The sequence below is a fragment of the Mesoplodon densirostris genome, chromosome 5 (assembly GCF_025265405.1).
Source record: "Mesoplodon densirostris isolate mMesDen1 chromosome 5, mMesDen1 primary haplotype, whole genome shotgun sequence".
Taxonomy (NCBI): Eukaryota; Metazoa; Chordata; class Mammalia; order Artiodactyla; family Ziphiidae; genus Mesoplodon; species Mesoplodon densirostris.
In genome coordinates, this window is record NC_082665.1 from 53,510,208 (window position 1) to 53,524,786 (window position 14,579).

Below are 14,579 nucleotides of genomic sequence, written 5' to 3' on the forward strand. Positions count from 1 at the left end.
GAATGGGCCTCATCTGCTGGCCCATTTTAACATCTCACGTTCAGAGATTATTTTCCCAGCTAAAGCTCTTTGATAGATTTATTTTATTTATTTATTTATTTATTTTTGCTGTACGCAGGCCTCTCACTGTTGTGGCCTCTCCCGTTGTGGAGCACAGGCTCCAGACACCCAGGCTCAGTGGCCATGGCTCACGGGCCCAGCCGCTCCACGGCATGTGGGATCCTCCTAGACCGGGGCACGAACCCGTGTCCCCTGCATCGGCAGGCAGACTCTCAACCACTGAGCCACCAGGGAAGCCCTCTTCGATAGATTTTAATTTATGTTTTGGTGTATTGTTTCCAAACCCTGAGAAGACTAAAAACAGATGCCCTTTTAATAACTGAATTATTAAGTAGTAAATGGGTGTCAGGTCAGAACAAGTCTTTTCCACCTCTTCACATTACATCCCAGGCCTAGAAACACATGTTACATAACGGTTCAGTCTTCCATCAGATGCCACCCAACGACTGGGGCGTTCAGGGCTTCCTGCAGAACCATACCTTCTGCTAGCACGAAAAGGTAGTAACTCTACTACTACATTCACTTCTTTCTACATGTTCATGTGATTTAGTCATAAGTAATTTTACCCATCTCTCATTCTTATCCCTCCAATCACAGCATAAAGAACCATCCAATTAAACGACTGTTTAAATAAACTCATTGGAAATTGCACAAGTGCGTACATATTGTAAAGGCGCACACTCTTACAAAAGGCAAAATGTACACATCAAAGCAGAGTTACTGAGAAGCTCATGAAGCATAAGCTTGAGGGTCCCTCAGACACTTGGCCCTCTTCTAAAGGTCTCGTCATACATTTTTTTGCAAAGTTTTCAAGAACAAGATATTTTACGCACAATTAGTTTAGATTTCTGTCTTTTTCCCAGTGCAACATCCCTTCTGTCAAACTTAACCTTCTGCTGGGTGGCACTGAAGGAGCTGGGGGCATTTTTGGAGTCTGGCTAATGGGAATTTGAGTTGAAATACACTTAGTTTGGCTTTAGTGGAAGGTACATGTAAGGAACGCAGTCACTTCTGGAACTAGTTAAATCACTGTCAGCAGTTGTGATACAAGAATGGCTTTGGGAATATTTCAAGTGTTCATGGTGCTGACCAGCCCAGCACAGGAGCAGGAAGGTCACGTTTAAATTTCGTAATTTGAATGTGTCAAATGGTACCCAGAATTGGAGGCATACGTGGGCAATGGAAGAGAATCAAAGCATAAAGTGTACAGAGGGCTTCCAGTGGTTAAGAATCTGCCTGCCAATGAAGGGGACACAGTTTCGAGCCCTGGTGCAGGAAGATCCCACATGCCGCGGAGCAACTAAGCCCGTGCGTCACAACTACTGAGCCTGCGCTCTAGAGCCCGAGAACCACAACTACTGAAGCCCGCGCGCCTAGAGCCTGTGCTCCACAACAAAGAGTAGCCCCCACTCACGGCAACTAGAGAAAGCCCACGGGCAGCAACGAAGACCCAGTGAAGCCAAAAATAAATAAATAAATAAAATAAATTTTTTAAAAAATAAGTAAAGTATACAGAGTCTAGATTATTTCTCTGATGTCTGTGGACTTAACCATTTCTTTTAATGGTCTTTCTTTTCATACCCAATTTTGTATTTGTACTTTTTTCTTTAAAAGGACCACTCTAAATTTCTGGTTCCACAAAACACAGATCCAAATGAAAAAGAGTTGAACATTAATAATTTCAAGAACCACAAACACAATAAATCAAGGAAATGACAAATGAAAAAGTACTCTTAAACTTACTTTCTCACTTGTTTCCTTTGAGAAATGACCATATCTTTTGTAGGGGAAAAAAGTCTGGTTCAAACTATCAAGCATCAGCCCCTAATTTAAGACAACCATTTCTCACATTAACTAAGGGCGTTCTATCTCCCTCCTCTTTGTACACAGTGCCTAAAGCAGAACTGTCTAGCATACAGTACAGAACTAATAAATGGATGTATACATGGTTGGTTGATTGATTCTGAAATTCTTTATATGTATTTTTACACACAGATGTTATTATATTACTTCCTTATTTTCATGATTGAACTATATAATAGTATTTTCTCCCCTAAAGACAGATGAAGTCCCAAATATATCAATGATTTAACAAATCTTGCTTGAAACAAGATGGTTTTTCATTTCTTAAAACTAAAAGATAATATCACGAGTACACACAAATTTCAAAAATATCACCACCAACATCCTACAGCAGGCAGTTTAATTTCAGCAACATAAAACTGGGTACAACATGTCGCAGACTGATAAATTATTAACTTGTAGTTAGGGGGCTAGGCAGTTTTAAATTCATTTCCTCCAACTGGTGAATTTTTTAACTGATAAATAAAAAATTTTTCAGACATTCCAAATCACTGTTCTTTAATAGATTCTTTTAAATGTTACAGATTTTTAATTTACTATATACTACCTGGTCTTTTTCTCATTTGTTTTATTTAAATTATAATTCTATCTGAGTATTGATTTATTCAGTAAAATTGTTTGAATAACTACTATATACCAGGTACTGAGCTCAGTGCCAGGAAATTATAGATGACTAGAGCATACTTCATGCCTCAAGGACTCTGGCAGAAGAGACCTTGTTCTCTATAATTAACTTAGGAGCAATGTAATTCTTGCTCTAAGGGATCTTAGTAAAGATCCTGTCCAATCCATTCATTTTTCAGAAAAAGAAACTAAGAACTACAAAGATTAGGCGACTATTGAAAAATCATTAATCTAACACAAGAGTCTGCATTTTATGAATCTCAGGCTGATCTTCTTTCTAACTATATCACAATTTAATTAGAATTAGGCATATAACTAATGATCCCTGGCTAAACTCATTTACATTTTTATTTTACTCCATTTGCAAATTTACAGGAACTTGAGGACCCATTTGTTAATTCTACCAATGTTTATATGTCAGGCATTGTTTCGTGCCCTATGGAGTACAGCAATGAATAAATCACACACCTGTCCTCAAGGAGTGTCCTAGTGAAAAAGACTCGTGGCTTAGAAAAGAATGACAGGAGAATCAGAGTGCTATAATGGAGGAGACTACAAAGTGCTGGAGGAGGAATGAAGCAGACACATCTACATGGCAGGGCCATGAAAGGCATACCTAAATTTGCAAAAGGAATATTCCAGGCAAAGGGATGTGCAGAGGCTTGAGAGGCCCCAGAGAGTAGGGTGTGTGAAGAGCAGTCAGTGCAGTCATTCTAAAAGGTGGGGGCATAGGAGCCCCTGGGTGAGTGGGATGAGGAGATCTTCAATAGGCTAGAGCCAGTTCATCAAGGCCTTTGTAGGCCACACAGTTTTCTAAATCTACACTCGGGCAAGTGCAACATAAAATGCCGAACTACTTACTACGGCATGCCGCTGACTGTGCAGTTCATCAGTTGGATTAGTGTTAAACTGTGATTTATGACAACTTTTGCCGAAAAGTGCCGAAAATGAATAACCCTATGCCAGGACTATGTCATAGTCCATAGTCCTATGCCTAGCAGGTCAAATTCAATTCAATTCAATAAATATTTATTGAGTGCCTGCTATGTGCAAGGAACTGAGAAAGCCAGGGCGAGAAAAATTGCTTTTCTAAAACCAGTATTTTAAGGAGAAAAATCAAGCTCACCATTTAAGGTTCAAGTTCAGATTCGAATGACTCAGACTTCTAGAAATATCGAAGTCACTCCCTAGAATGAAAGCGGGTCCCAACACAGGAGAGCTTTCACAAAGAACACATCTACAGTCACATTATACACTGATGGACTTTTTAGGGCACCAACTGGTACATTAAAGGATTGGCTCATTAATCTTTGCTTTTGAACTAATTGGGTTGAACTAATTGGAATTGGGCTAAAAATTCCATTATAGTCATTGGCTCAAAGGATTTTAGAGTTAAAGAGGACCTTGGAGGTCACCAAGACCAACTCCTTCCTTGTTACATAACAATACTTAAACACGGAAATGGAACCTAGTTAAGTTTACTGCTCAGAACCCTGCTGTCTGGACTTACAAGTCAGGCACTCTCTCCATAACAGTAGACAACTGCCTGATGTATTTCTTGAAAAGGTATTTAAAGATTTTTAAGTAGACCTCTCTGTATATGTCTATATATGCATCGTCTCACATACATAAAAATATATATTTTATATTTAATATGGCACTACATGTGTATTTCAGTAAATACATGAATATGTATTCACATACATAAAATATATATTCAACCATATCAAAGCAAAGGCACAAATATAAACACAGGATTTACTAGGGCTACAAGAATCTTCAAAGCCATTGATTATTCTGGAACACTCTTGCATTTAAACAGTTTCCTGACTGTGCTTTAATTAAAATTTCCAGCCAAAAGGTAACAAAGAAGTATTAGGTCAGCTAACATATTTTCTGCAAACAAGGTTCAAACCAGCCCCTGAAACCTATGAAAGAAATTCTACTGAAGCAAGTGGAAACTTCAACAGTAAGGAATTGTGCGCATACCATAAAAGACTTTCATTATAAAACACACCTCACCTCATGGAGCATTCAGTTATATTAAATCATGTATTGTATCTGCGAAATGAAATATCCCATTTTTTAAAGACAGTATGGGAAGCCTGAAAGAATCCCTTGTTTGTGCTCCTCAGGTAACTGCTGTAAGAGATTCCTTACTGCAGTTACTTAAAAGTATGTCACTATGACAAAAAAAGTGTATCTGTGAGTTCTTTGGGTTCTTTACAGTTTAGTTCAGCAAATCACACCACTAAGTATAAAAAAGCATAAAAACTTATACAGCATAAAATTTTAAAAATATAAAAATAAAACAGAACTCTTTCTACATAGAATATTAATTGGGCAAAACAAGAAGGTTAGCATATAACTGGTTATGAGTCTAGAAATTAATCATAGTAGGATTTGGGGGAAACTACCAATTCTTTTATGGTTTTCAAAGAAGGTTTCTTTAGAAAGACACCTTTAACCTTTAAAACCTTTTATAACCTTTATAACCTCTTTATAACCTTTTTTATTGTTATAAGAAGCACCATTAAATAACTGACTAGTTGTAATTAAGATGTCAATTGTGTATTCATTTGTTCACATATCTGTCTTACTGGTCTATCTCCATCGCCTCATGTAGGATCTTGCATACAGTAGATGTGCAATAAATATTTGATGGAGGAAAGGAGGAAAGGAACAAGTTAAGGAGGAACCTCTCAGAAGTAAAGTAATATTACAAACAGGATAGCCATACCTATATTGAATAAACCTGTCGACAAATGAATACAAAGCTTGGAAAAGAACTTGATCATTTCAAATATAGGGGGTAAAGATCCTTCTGATTTACTTCTCTTGGAAAGAGGAAGATTCAAGCAGCATGCTTGGGGCTTCCCTGGTGGCGCAGTGGTTGAGAGTCCGCCTGCCGATGCGGGGGACGCGGGTTCGTGCCCCAGTCGGGGAAGATCCCACATGCCGCGGAGCAGCTGGGCCCGTGAGCCATGGCCGCTGAGCCTGGGCGTCCGGAGCCTGTGCTCCACAACGGGAGAGGCCACAACAGTGAGAGGCCCGCATACCGCAAAAAAAAAAAAAAAAAGCAGCGTGTTTGAATCTTCATACTATAAACATAGGCATCAGAATCAATCAAACCTGGGATCTAGCCCTGCCAGTTACTAGCTTTACAACCTTGGGCCAGTTTCTTCTTCTGGAAACCATGAAAACTTCTAAAGATGTTACAAATTCTCAGAAGAGGAAATGTAAAGTGCTCTCACAATACCTGACACATACTGGGCGCTGGCAACTTTTTAGGATTTCTTCACCTTCCATATTACACCACAACATGGCAAAATCCCTGCAGGTTTTGCAAAGATGTAAGAATTAGACCAAGGGCACTGGCCACCTTGTTGGGGATCATTAAGAGTTCTTTTATTTAGTTCCTAAAGTTTGTTATACTACCTGAAATCCTTAAAAAGTCTCCTGTTCTGTACAGAATAGGAGCAAATAAGGCTAATAAGCCCAGGTCACTTCTCCTGATTCGGAATCAGTACATAGGTATTCAGCTGATCTGGAATCATTTGAAAGGTAGAATACTTAAGAACTATTTTTTGTAATTCCTATTAGAAAACAGTGTGAGCTTAACAATTATTTAAATGTTAATATGTTAAAAAGCTAAAAATTTAGTCGGATATTTTCAAAATGCTTCTTTAATTACTAGGAGAAAATCAGCACTTACAAATACATTTTAAAATATCTTAAATATATGCCCAATCAGAGTAGATAAAAACAGCATTGTGGCATCATTTAAGTCACAGCATGTTTTTTGGGGTTTTTGTGGCTGTACGCGGGCTTCTCACTGCCGCGGCCCCTCTGGCTGCGGAGCACAGGCCCTGGACGCGCAGGCCCAGCTGCCATGGCTCACGGGCCCAGCCGCTTCGTGGCATGTGGGATCCTCCCGGACCGGGGCATGAACCCGTGTCCCCTGCATTGGCAGGTGGACTCTCAACCACTGCGCCACCAGGGAAGCCCCACAGCATGTTTTTAAGGTGATCTTAATATAAAGGCTCAGGACTGATTTCCATTTCAATTTTTTACTTATTTATGCACTTAATTGCTATAAAACTAGTTTAAATATATATTGTTTATTCTATAATATACAATTTTAAAACATGATTTAGACATTACAAATGTTACAAGTTAAATCACTTCTTGACAACCCAACATAAAATTTAAAAATTCTCCAAAACTTCTCTGTATATTTCCTTACTTCCCTCTTATCTAAGCGGAAGTTACAGTTACCTACCAAGGATTACCCTTCTACTTGTTCTTAGCCTCTCCTTCTCACATTGTAATCCAGGATGCCACTTCATCAATTATTTCTTCTTCCCTTACATCTTAAATCACTCCCTACCTACATTCCTTACCCTAAATCCATGAACTTCTCCAATAGCACCTACACACAAAGTTATGCTCTGCTCAAACCCTCAAGCTATCTATCAGAACTTTCTTTCTTTACACTAGTTGTCCCAGTTGTAGAACAATTTTTAAATAATCCACATACTCGTTTTCATCTAGCTGTCACATAAGCAAAAGTACACTGAAAGATCAACAATGGACTCGACTCAAGAAATTCAATGACTTCTTGAACTTTCATTCGGCTTGGTTTTCTCCATTTGAACTTGGTTTCTCAGACTTTGAAACTATATCCTCATTAAAGCTATCTCTACTCAGGAAATCAGTATGCTCTCATTCTTTTCCTATCTGTCTCATCACTGTTCTTTGCAGGATTCCCTTTCCTTCACTGCCATCTAATTATAGATACGTGCCCGATACAGCCAAGAATTCCAATCTAACTTTTTCTCCACCTCTCACCTTCTATTCTGCCCTCCAACTCTCTTGTTGTTCTATAGCTTGAAATGCTGCCTCTATGGGCATATCTACCAAACATATGTCTCTAGTTTCAACTTCTCTCTTTAACTGCATATTCAATTTTCTGACTTCAAAATGGATTTCACTCTGGCAAGTCAAACTCGACATGGCCAAAAACAAACTTACCATGCACCAGCCCCCAAGCTTCCTCTTTTTCTTCCTATGTTCTTTATCTCATTAAAGGCATCACTGCCTTTAGAGTCAACTAAGCTGAAAACCTCAAGAGTCACTTTCACTTCAACTTCTTGTTCATCCTCTATCTCTGAAGGGTCACCAGGACCTTAGATTTTACTCCAAAATGCCTCCCACGTTTGAACCAACACTTGCTATCTATCTACTGTCAATTCTCTAGCTCAGCCCTTCATTATTTCTTGCCCAGTCTGTTTTAATTCCTCTCGATCATTATTTCTACTTTTAAGGTTTCTTTTTTTCTCTTAATTCTACTTTCTAGAGTCAAGACAGTAATTTATCACAGCATAGCCTTGACTTTCACTCTGCTCAAACATCTCAGTGTTTCTCTGCCTACCAAATAAAGTCCAAATTCCTTGACAAAACAGTCAAAGCCTCTTCATCTTTCTCTAACTAACCTTCTTTCACTCAGCAATCTCCCTTTACTCATCATTCCTTCTGCCTGATGTGCCCTCACTTCACTGGAATCCAAAGCATCCTCTAAAAAATAGCTGGATAATACCTCCACTATGCTGCATTCTACACCAACTTTTCACCCCAGCAAGCAACACTCACATCTACCAGATGCTGTGTTACAGCACTTTATTTACACTGTATTACAGCACTTAACTACACCCTACAGGATAACATGGTTATCTATGATTCTCTATCTTTCCATACTTAGGATATGATAAATGAATGATGAAATAAATAGCACAGAAAGCAACTCTGAAAGAAAGTAAGAAGTTGATTCAAAATCTGAATGGTTAAAATTCTATAGGAGTTAAAAGATAATAACTGATTAAGGCTTCTGGTAAATGTATATGCTCCATATCACACGGATAAAAACCCAGGGAACTCTTGGGAGGATTCCTTTAAATCCTTTACTTTATCCAAAAGCTTTACCTAGAAGTGACAAGAGGCAAACTTTGGGATCACTTCATTTATCTAAGCACAAATCAGAATCTAACTCAGTAGTAAACAAAATAACCCAGACACGTAATGTGTTACCATATCAAAGTCTACTAGGGCCCATGATTCTGCTAATATAGAACAACCTCACTAAGGAAAAAGAAATATGTGAAGAATAATTCAAATAAATGATATTCCCTGTTCCAAGGGCCCAAGGACAGTGATATTCTCAAACCGAACAAACATAAACAATAGGCATCCAAAACCTAAATTTTATTCCACATGCAATATTTTTCAGAGGTATGAGTAATTCAACTTAGAAGAGAATACTTACTCTTATTTTTTAATAGCTGCATATAATGTAACCATTTTTGATTGACAAACTTTAAAATATATTATGGTTGAAGCGAAATTATAAAGGTAGAGAATAAATTATATTCCAAGCTTGGCAAATGTACTAAATGTACTAAATGTACTGAGGGTAAAAAGCAGGAAAAGGCTGTTTGGTATCATCACTTTTTAAATGTTTTTAAAACTCTTTCAGTAATGTAATTTCAAATGAATGACAAGGACAGCAAGGACAGCAAGGACAAAAACGTCGGCAGGTACTCAACTTGCTTTGCTCTTTGGCATCAATTAATTACTCTTTAATTTCCTGAACATCCATGTACGCTCAGTACATTTAGTATCTATTAGATGGAAAATTGTTTCTTCCACTTTCCATCACCTGGCTAATAAGATGCTTGTGAAAACCATGCTCAGGAACCTCACATTAATAAATCATCATTCCTACCATACTGATTAGCAATCATTTCCTTACCCTCACCACAGCATTTCCAACAAGAGTACAATAACGCTATTCCTAAAGGCAGTGGCCAGCAGAATCCAGACAGACAACAGTCTGAGCAGTGGCCAGAAAAACAAGACAGATGTTCTCGACTGCTCCCACTGTAGGTTGTATAGGTCTGTATTACAGCCCCTTCCATACTACATGGCAATTATCCACTTACATGCCTGGCTCTGATGCTGGTCTCTGAGTTCCATGACAGGTCAAGGGCAGAGTTATATCTTGTATAGCTTTGCATCCCCAGGTAATCAGCACTTCAGAGAAACACAGTAGGTCCTCAAGAAATGTTTTCGTGTTTAAGAACCTCCATCTCTGTAAGACCTTTGGAACAGACTCCACATTTCAGGTGTATTTGAACCTTGCTGTGTATTCATGAGTAATAGTTCTGTCACTATATCAAACAGGCATCTACTGACCTGAAGAGTGTGGGGTCAGCTATTGACTTACACTGACACGTAGAACTAAAACCAGAAAATATGTCTAAATGAGACGCTTTGGGATATGCTACTATTCTTTTTCTCAGTAAATGTACTCTGCTAAGTCTGTGCCACTGATGTTTTCTTACAAAACACTTTACATCTTAGCAAGGAACACAGCTGAGCAATCACTCCCTCCCACTCTCAGTGACCTTGTATAGAAAGCCTGCCCTCTGAAAACATAACAGTTAGTTGGAACTGGAATTTCAGTTGACTGTTTTAAATTCTAGAGGCCAGGGAATGGTGTAACTACACATTTACTAGATATTTCCCCTACAGTCTAAGACTGTTTCACTGCCTTGTGAGATGTTATTTTACTTTATAAGTGGTTGAGACGACATACTGTACTTGGAGTTTGTTTACAATTTTACACTTCTAAGATGTGACCTTGTTGCAGAGGCTTCATGAAGAAAAAATGCCAAATGCTTAACCTTGCCTTTTACATAACTACCAGTTAGATTTGAACGTTACTATTTTCCGTTATTCAGAAGCTAAACTCCTACTATTGCAGTTATTTTACAAAACAGGTAATGTGTCAAGGGATTAACTTTTGGACTAATAATAAAGTTCCTGATGTAATCACCAGGACAGTGTTGATATTATGAACCACTTCCTTCACCACTGACAAGGAAGGAAAGACAAACACATGTGGGTGATTCTTCTGCATTACACAATTAAATAAAATAGACTTTCCAAATAGTAATTATCAATGCTTTTTTGTTACTGTGAGATAGAGTAGCAATAAACATACTGGACTCTTTTAAAATGATGTATATGGTTTCCCTCCACAAAGCCCACGAACGCATTCATAAATGAACACAACAATTTTCAGCCTTGACAAATAATGAAGACAAATAGGGAAAGCCACACAATGCGCCTCTGGCTAACACCCATACCCGCATTCCACTAAGTAGAGACTTTAGGTAGTAGATTTCCTTGAGTCAAGTTTCTCAATTGGAGAGGCTAAACACAAACCCACAAAAGGGTTAACAAAACAAACAATGGCAGAAGCTTAACTATCAAATAACCATCTATTTTACCATAACCCATGGTGAAATAATTAAAAGAGAATAAAACTTAAGTTAACAATTGGTTACAGACCAAAATTACACACACATTTTTTAATGTGTCAAAAATAATGACTCTATATTACCTACAGTTTACCACTTCTTATATAAATCTTTTTCATTTGATGTTCTAACATTTACTCACAACTGTACAAATTCTGACCACTCAAAGAAGGGGTGGGGAGAGAGAAGCAGCTCCCTGGTAGAATCTGACCCATTTCTGCCCACTCATATAACAGATAAGTTAAAGAAAAACCTTGAATCTCCTTCTCTTATGCCCAACTAATGGTTCAGGCATGAGAGTGACCTTAAATTGCTTACTCCTTAGAAAAGCAAAGTCAGCTAGTATTGTGCCTGTCAAATATATACAATTTTTCCAACTGCATGTCCCTCATTCTTAAGTATCCAATGTTAAAATCAAAACCTGACCTCAAGCAGCAAGTTGCAATGTTCTGACACTATGACATCATTCTGTCTTTAATATCACAATTTGAATAAACTGGCAGAGGCTTAAATAGGTCACACTGAATCCTAAAACTAAGGATATTTATCTAACAAAAATATTCTGGCTCTGCCTTTAGCATCACCAGCCATATAATGCCAGGTCTATTGTTCATCTACCCATCTGTGCTTCTCATAAGGAGAAATGAAAATAAAGTAAATCTTATCCCCTTCCTGTATTGCTAATACCACTGACAGTGGCTTTTTGCAGCAAATATTTGAACACTGTTACAAACCAAAGTAAAGTTGACTGCTACCATATGACTTTGTGAAGGCTTTAGCACACACCTACAAAGAAATATTTTTTAAACCTCCATTTCTGCAGTTATAAAGACATCAAGAGCCCTGCATCAACTAACTTTATAATTAGCCCCAAATCTCTATGAAATAAAACCATAAGGTGCTACATTTACCAATATATAGGGTTCAGTACTACTGCTTCAAGAGCAAAACTATTAATTTTGCACAGCAGCAAGCTACATCTTAATTATATTTATTTCATAATCCTACTTAGTAAAATAGGACACAGTTACAGTTTTCTCCATAGACCCCTGTGAAGTATTCAGGTTGCCTGGACTTCTCTGGGCACTGACAGCCAGCATTATTTCTTCTTGTAACATTGTAGTTCATCTGAAAGCAACATGCAGAAACCACAGAAGTTTCTGATACTCTCAGTCCCACCACCTCCATCAGAAATTTTCCTTTCACAATAAACAATGTGTAATCAAAAAGGTTTCCTGTTTCAAAATGGAATAGATGAAAGAAACTGTAACTCTATCATTAACAGCAGCAAAAAAGTTCCTTAATGACGATGAATTCTCAAAGACGAAAATGGAAACTCTCAAACACTGCTTCCTCACTTAAGGACTAATCTGGTTCTTTCCCCAGTTATCATTCTCAGCATCATACATTGTGGTTGTCATGAGTGGTCCGTCAGAGACTTTTCTTAAATTACTTGTATACACTCTTTTGTTATCTAACAGCAAGACAACCTTACATAAGATGTAACAAACACATCCAAACTATTCTATGCCATGCACCAACAAAGAGCAGCCAACAGTAAAAACTTTGCATATCTGAGTCATGTAGAGGAACTTTGAAGCTTGAAGAGTAGGACAGAAGATAAAAAAAAACAAGTCTTAGCTCTGAACCCAACTTTTCTAAACACCCAGAGCAGATATAAGAAAGATGGTCAATCCAAAGCAAAAGATTGTTGCTACAACAATTATTATTATTAAGTAACAGTACAAATAAAACTGGAGAAACCAGCCACATCCAGGGTCAACCCTGCTGTGTACAGACACGGTCAGACAGAACTTACCACTTTGTCCATGAGTTTCCAAGTTTTCTCCACAGTCCTGCGATCTGCTGCTGCTTGCTTAGGGGGTCCAACTGCATCTTGAATAGCATCAATAATACCCAAAATTCGTCCTTTTCGGGGGTTTCCTCCTCGACCACCAGGGTTTCTGCCATTCATAGAATTTGCCATCTGGAATCTTAGTCCTCTGAAAGGGAAATTAAAAAAAAAAAAAAAAAAGTTAGTTGGTCATGAAAATATTTACCCAACAGAAAACAGGTTAACTTGTACCCACTACACCCTCCTCCATCAGTGAGAACAAAATCCAGGGCCCCAGATTCAACTTTTCAATAGCGTGTGAATTTACACTCTCAATCTTTACACACAACAAACAGGTTTAGTAGCAATAACCTTAGATTTGTTTTTGGAACATTAAGAGTTAAAGATGCAAGTAATGAAGGCTTAATACCAAACTCATAACAATAAAAACTTATACAGATTTCCTCCAACTAGATAAGAACACACTATTCTGTTTTTCCCCTCCCTGCCTTAATCCCAATTCAAAAGACTAGAACTGAAGCCCCCAGAAAACATTTTGGGAGCCTCCCTCAAAAACCGCACTTTCACTCTGTTAGATTTCGTCAAGTTATATAAACGTAAAGATAATTCTACAGCAGCGTAAGGGGCACGTCTGCTGTCAACAAAGGCTTAGGACTTGGATTTTACCCGCTAAAACCACCAACTACGGACTCATGAACATGGACACACGAACACACAGTTCTTCAAACAACGCGGTTGAGGAGTTGCGCCCAAGTTAAGAGCCAAATAAACCAACACACAAATAACCCATTTTAAAAGAGAGTGAGAAACTGACAAGAGCGGGCACAGAAAGCAGGAGAGAGTTCACTTCTTTCGCTCCTCGCCTCTTGTCTCATCCAAGTGGGGTGGGGGTAAGGGGTCCAAAGCTTTGTTTCGGGACATCTGTGCCTCCTCCCGGCTCAGGCCCCTCCCCTGCCACTCTCGGATCACAGCTGGGGGAGGAAGGTGGACAGAGAAAGGACAAAGTATCGCCTCGCGCCTCCAGCGCCTGCAGCCCGGTCCGTCTCGGGCGCTCTGCGCTCGGCTCCCCGGGTTGCCTGCAATCCCAGCCGCCCGTCTCCCTTTACTCCCTCTTCCTCCCTCCCTGGCCCTGCCCAGGTCCGGGCTTTAAATACCCCTCTTCAAACTGTGACGGCGGCGGCGACAGCAGCTGGAAGCCGGGGCTCTCCCCTCTTCCTCTGTTGCCCGCGCCTGGCTGCCCCAGGGCCCCCAGGGCGGAAAGCAGCGTCGAGCCTCCCCCGCGCCCCCTTCCCTCCCGGCCTCTCGGCGCAGTAGCTGCCCAGAGACACGCGTGTGCGTGGGTCTGACTCTACGCGCAGGAGCCCAGGGTGCGTGGGCAGCCCGGGCAGGGAGTGTGTAATTGCCGTGAAAACCCCGCTCCAGAGGAAGGAGTGACCCGGAGCACCGGCCATCGAGACAGGGAAACGCAACAATTACCGTCAAGACCAGTCCACGCCCGCTTTCCCCTCCCGCCCGACTCTCGGGGAGGCCGCGGGACGCTGCAGCCGGAGGAAGAGACCACTCGCTGGCCACCCCACCCCTGTAGGATACACACACAGAGAGCCAGGCGAGGGGCGGGGCCGGGGGCGGGGCCTCGCGCGACGGGGCCAATCCCGAGCACCCGTGACCTGCCCGACAGCGGGCGGTGCCAATGGGCGAGAGGCGCCCGTCCTCCTCGCACTACCACCCGGTCCACGTCTCCCACAGTACACAATGGCCCCAGAGGAAGGCCGGCTCGCCGCACGTCCCAAATGGAA

The 14,579-nt window shown here is 40.1% G+C and overlaps 1 protein-coding gene across 3 annotated transcripts in view; it reads right to left on the reverse strand.

Annotated features, from left to right (window-relative positions):
- The window catches only part of CBLB (Cbl proto-oncogene B), a 208,714-nt gene extending 194,364 nt beyond the window's left edge, over positions 1-14,350 (reverse strand). The window contains exons 1-3 of one of the 3 annotated variants that reach the window (XM_060098740.1): positions 13,938-13,976; positions 13,598-13,754; positions 12,748-12,931 (exon numbers count right to left, since the gene is read on the reverse strand). In XM_060098740.1, the coding sequence (XP_059954723.1) occupies positions 12,748-12,915 (168 nt within the window). In that variant the 5' untranslated portion in view covers positions 12,916-12,931; positions 13,598-13,754; positions 13,938-13,976. Of the gene's footprint in view, positions 1-12,747; positions 12,932-13,597; positions 13,755-13,937; positions 14,001-14,259 lie in introns of those variants that run through there. The other 2 variants (XM_060098741.1, XM_060098742.1) reach the window with 2 other exon arrangements.
- Positions 14,351-14,579: the final 229 nt, after the last annotated feature.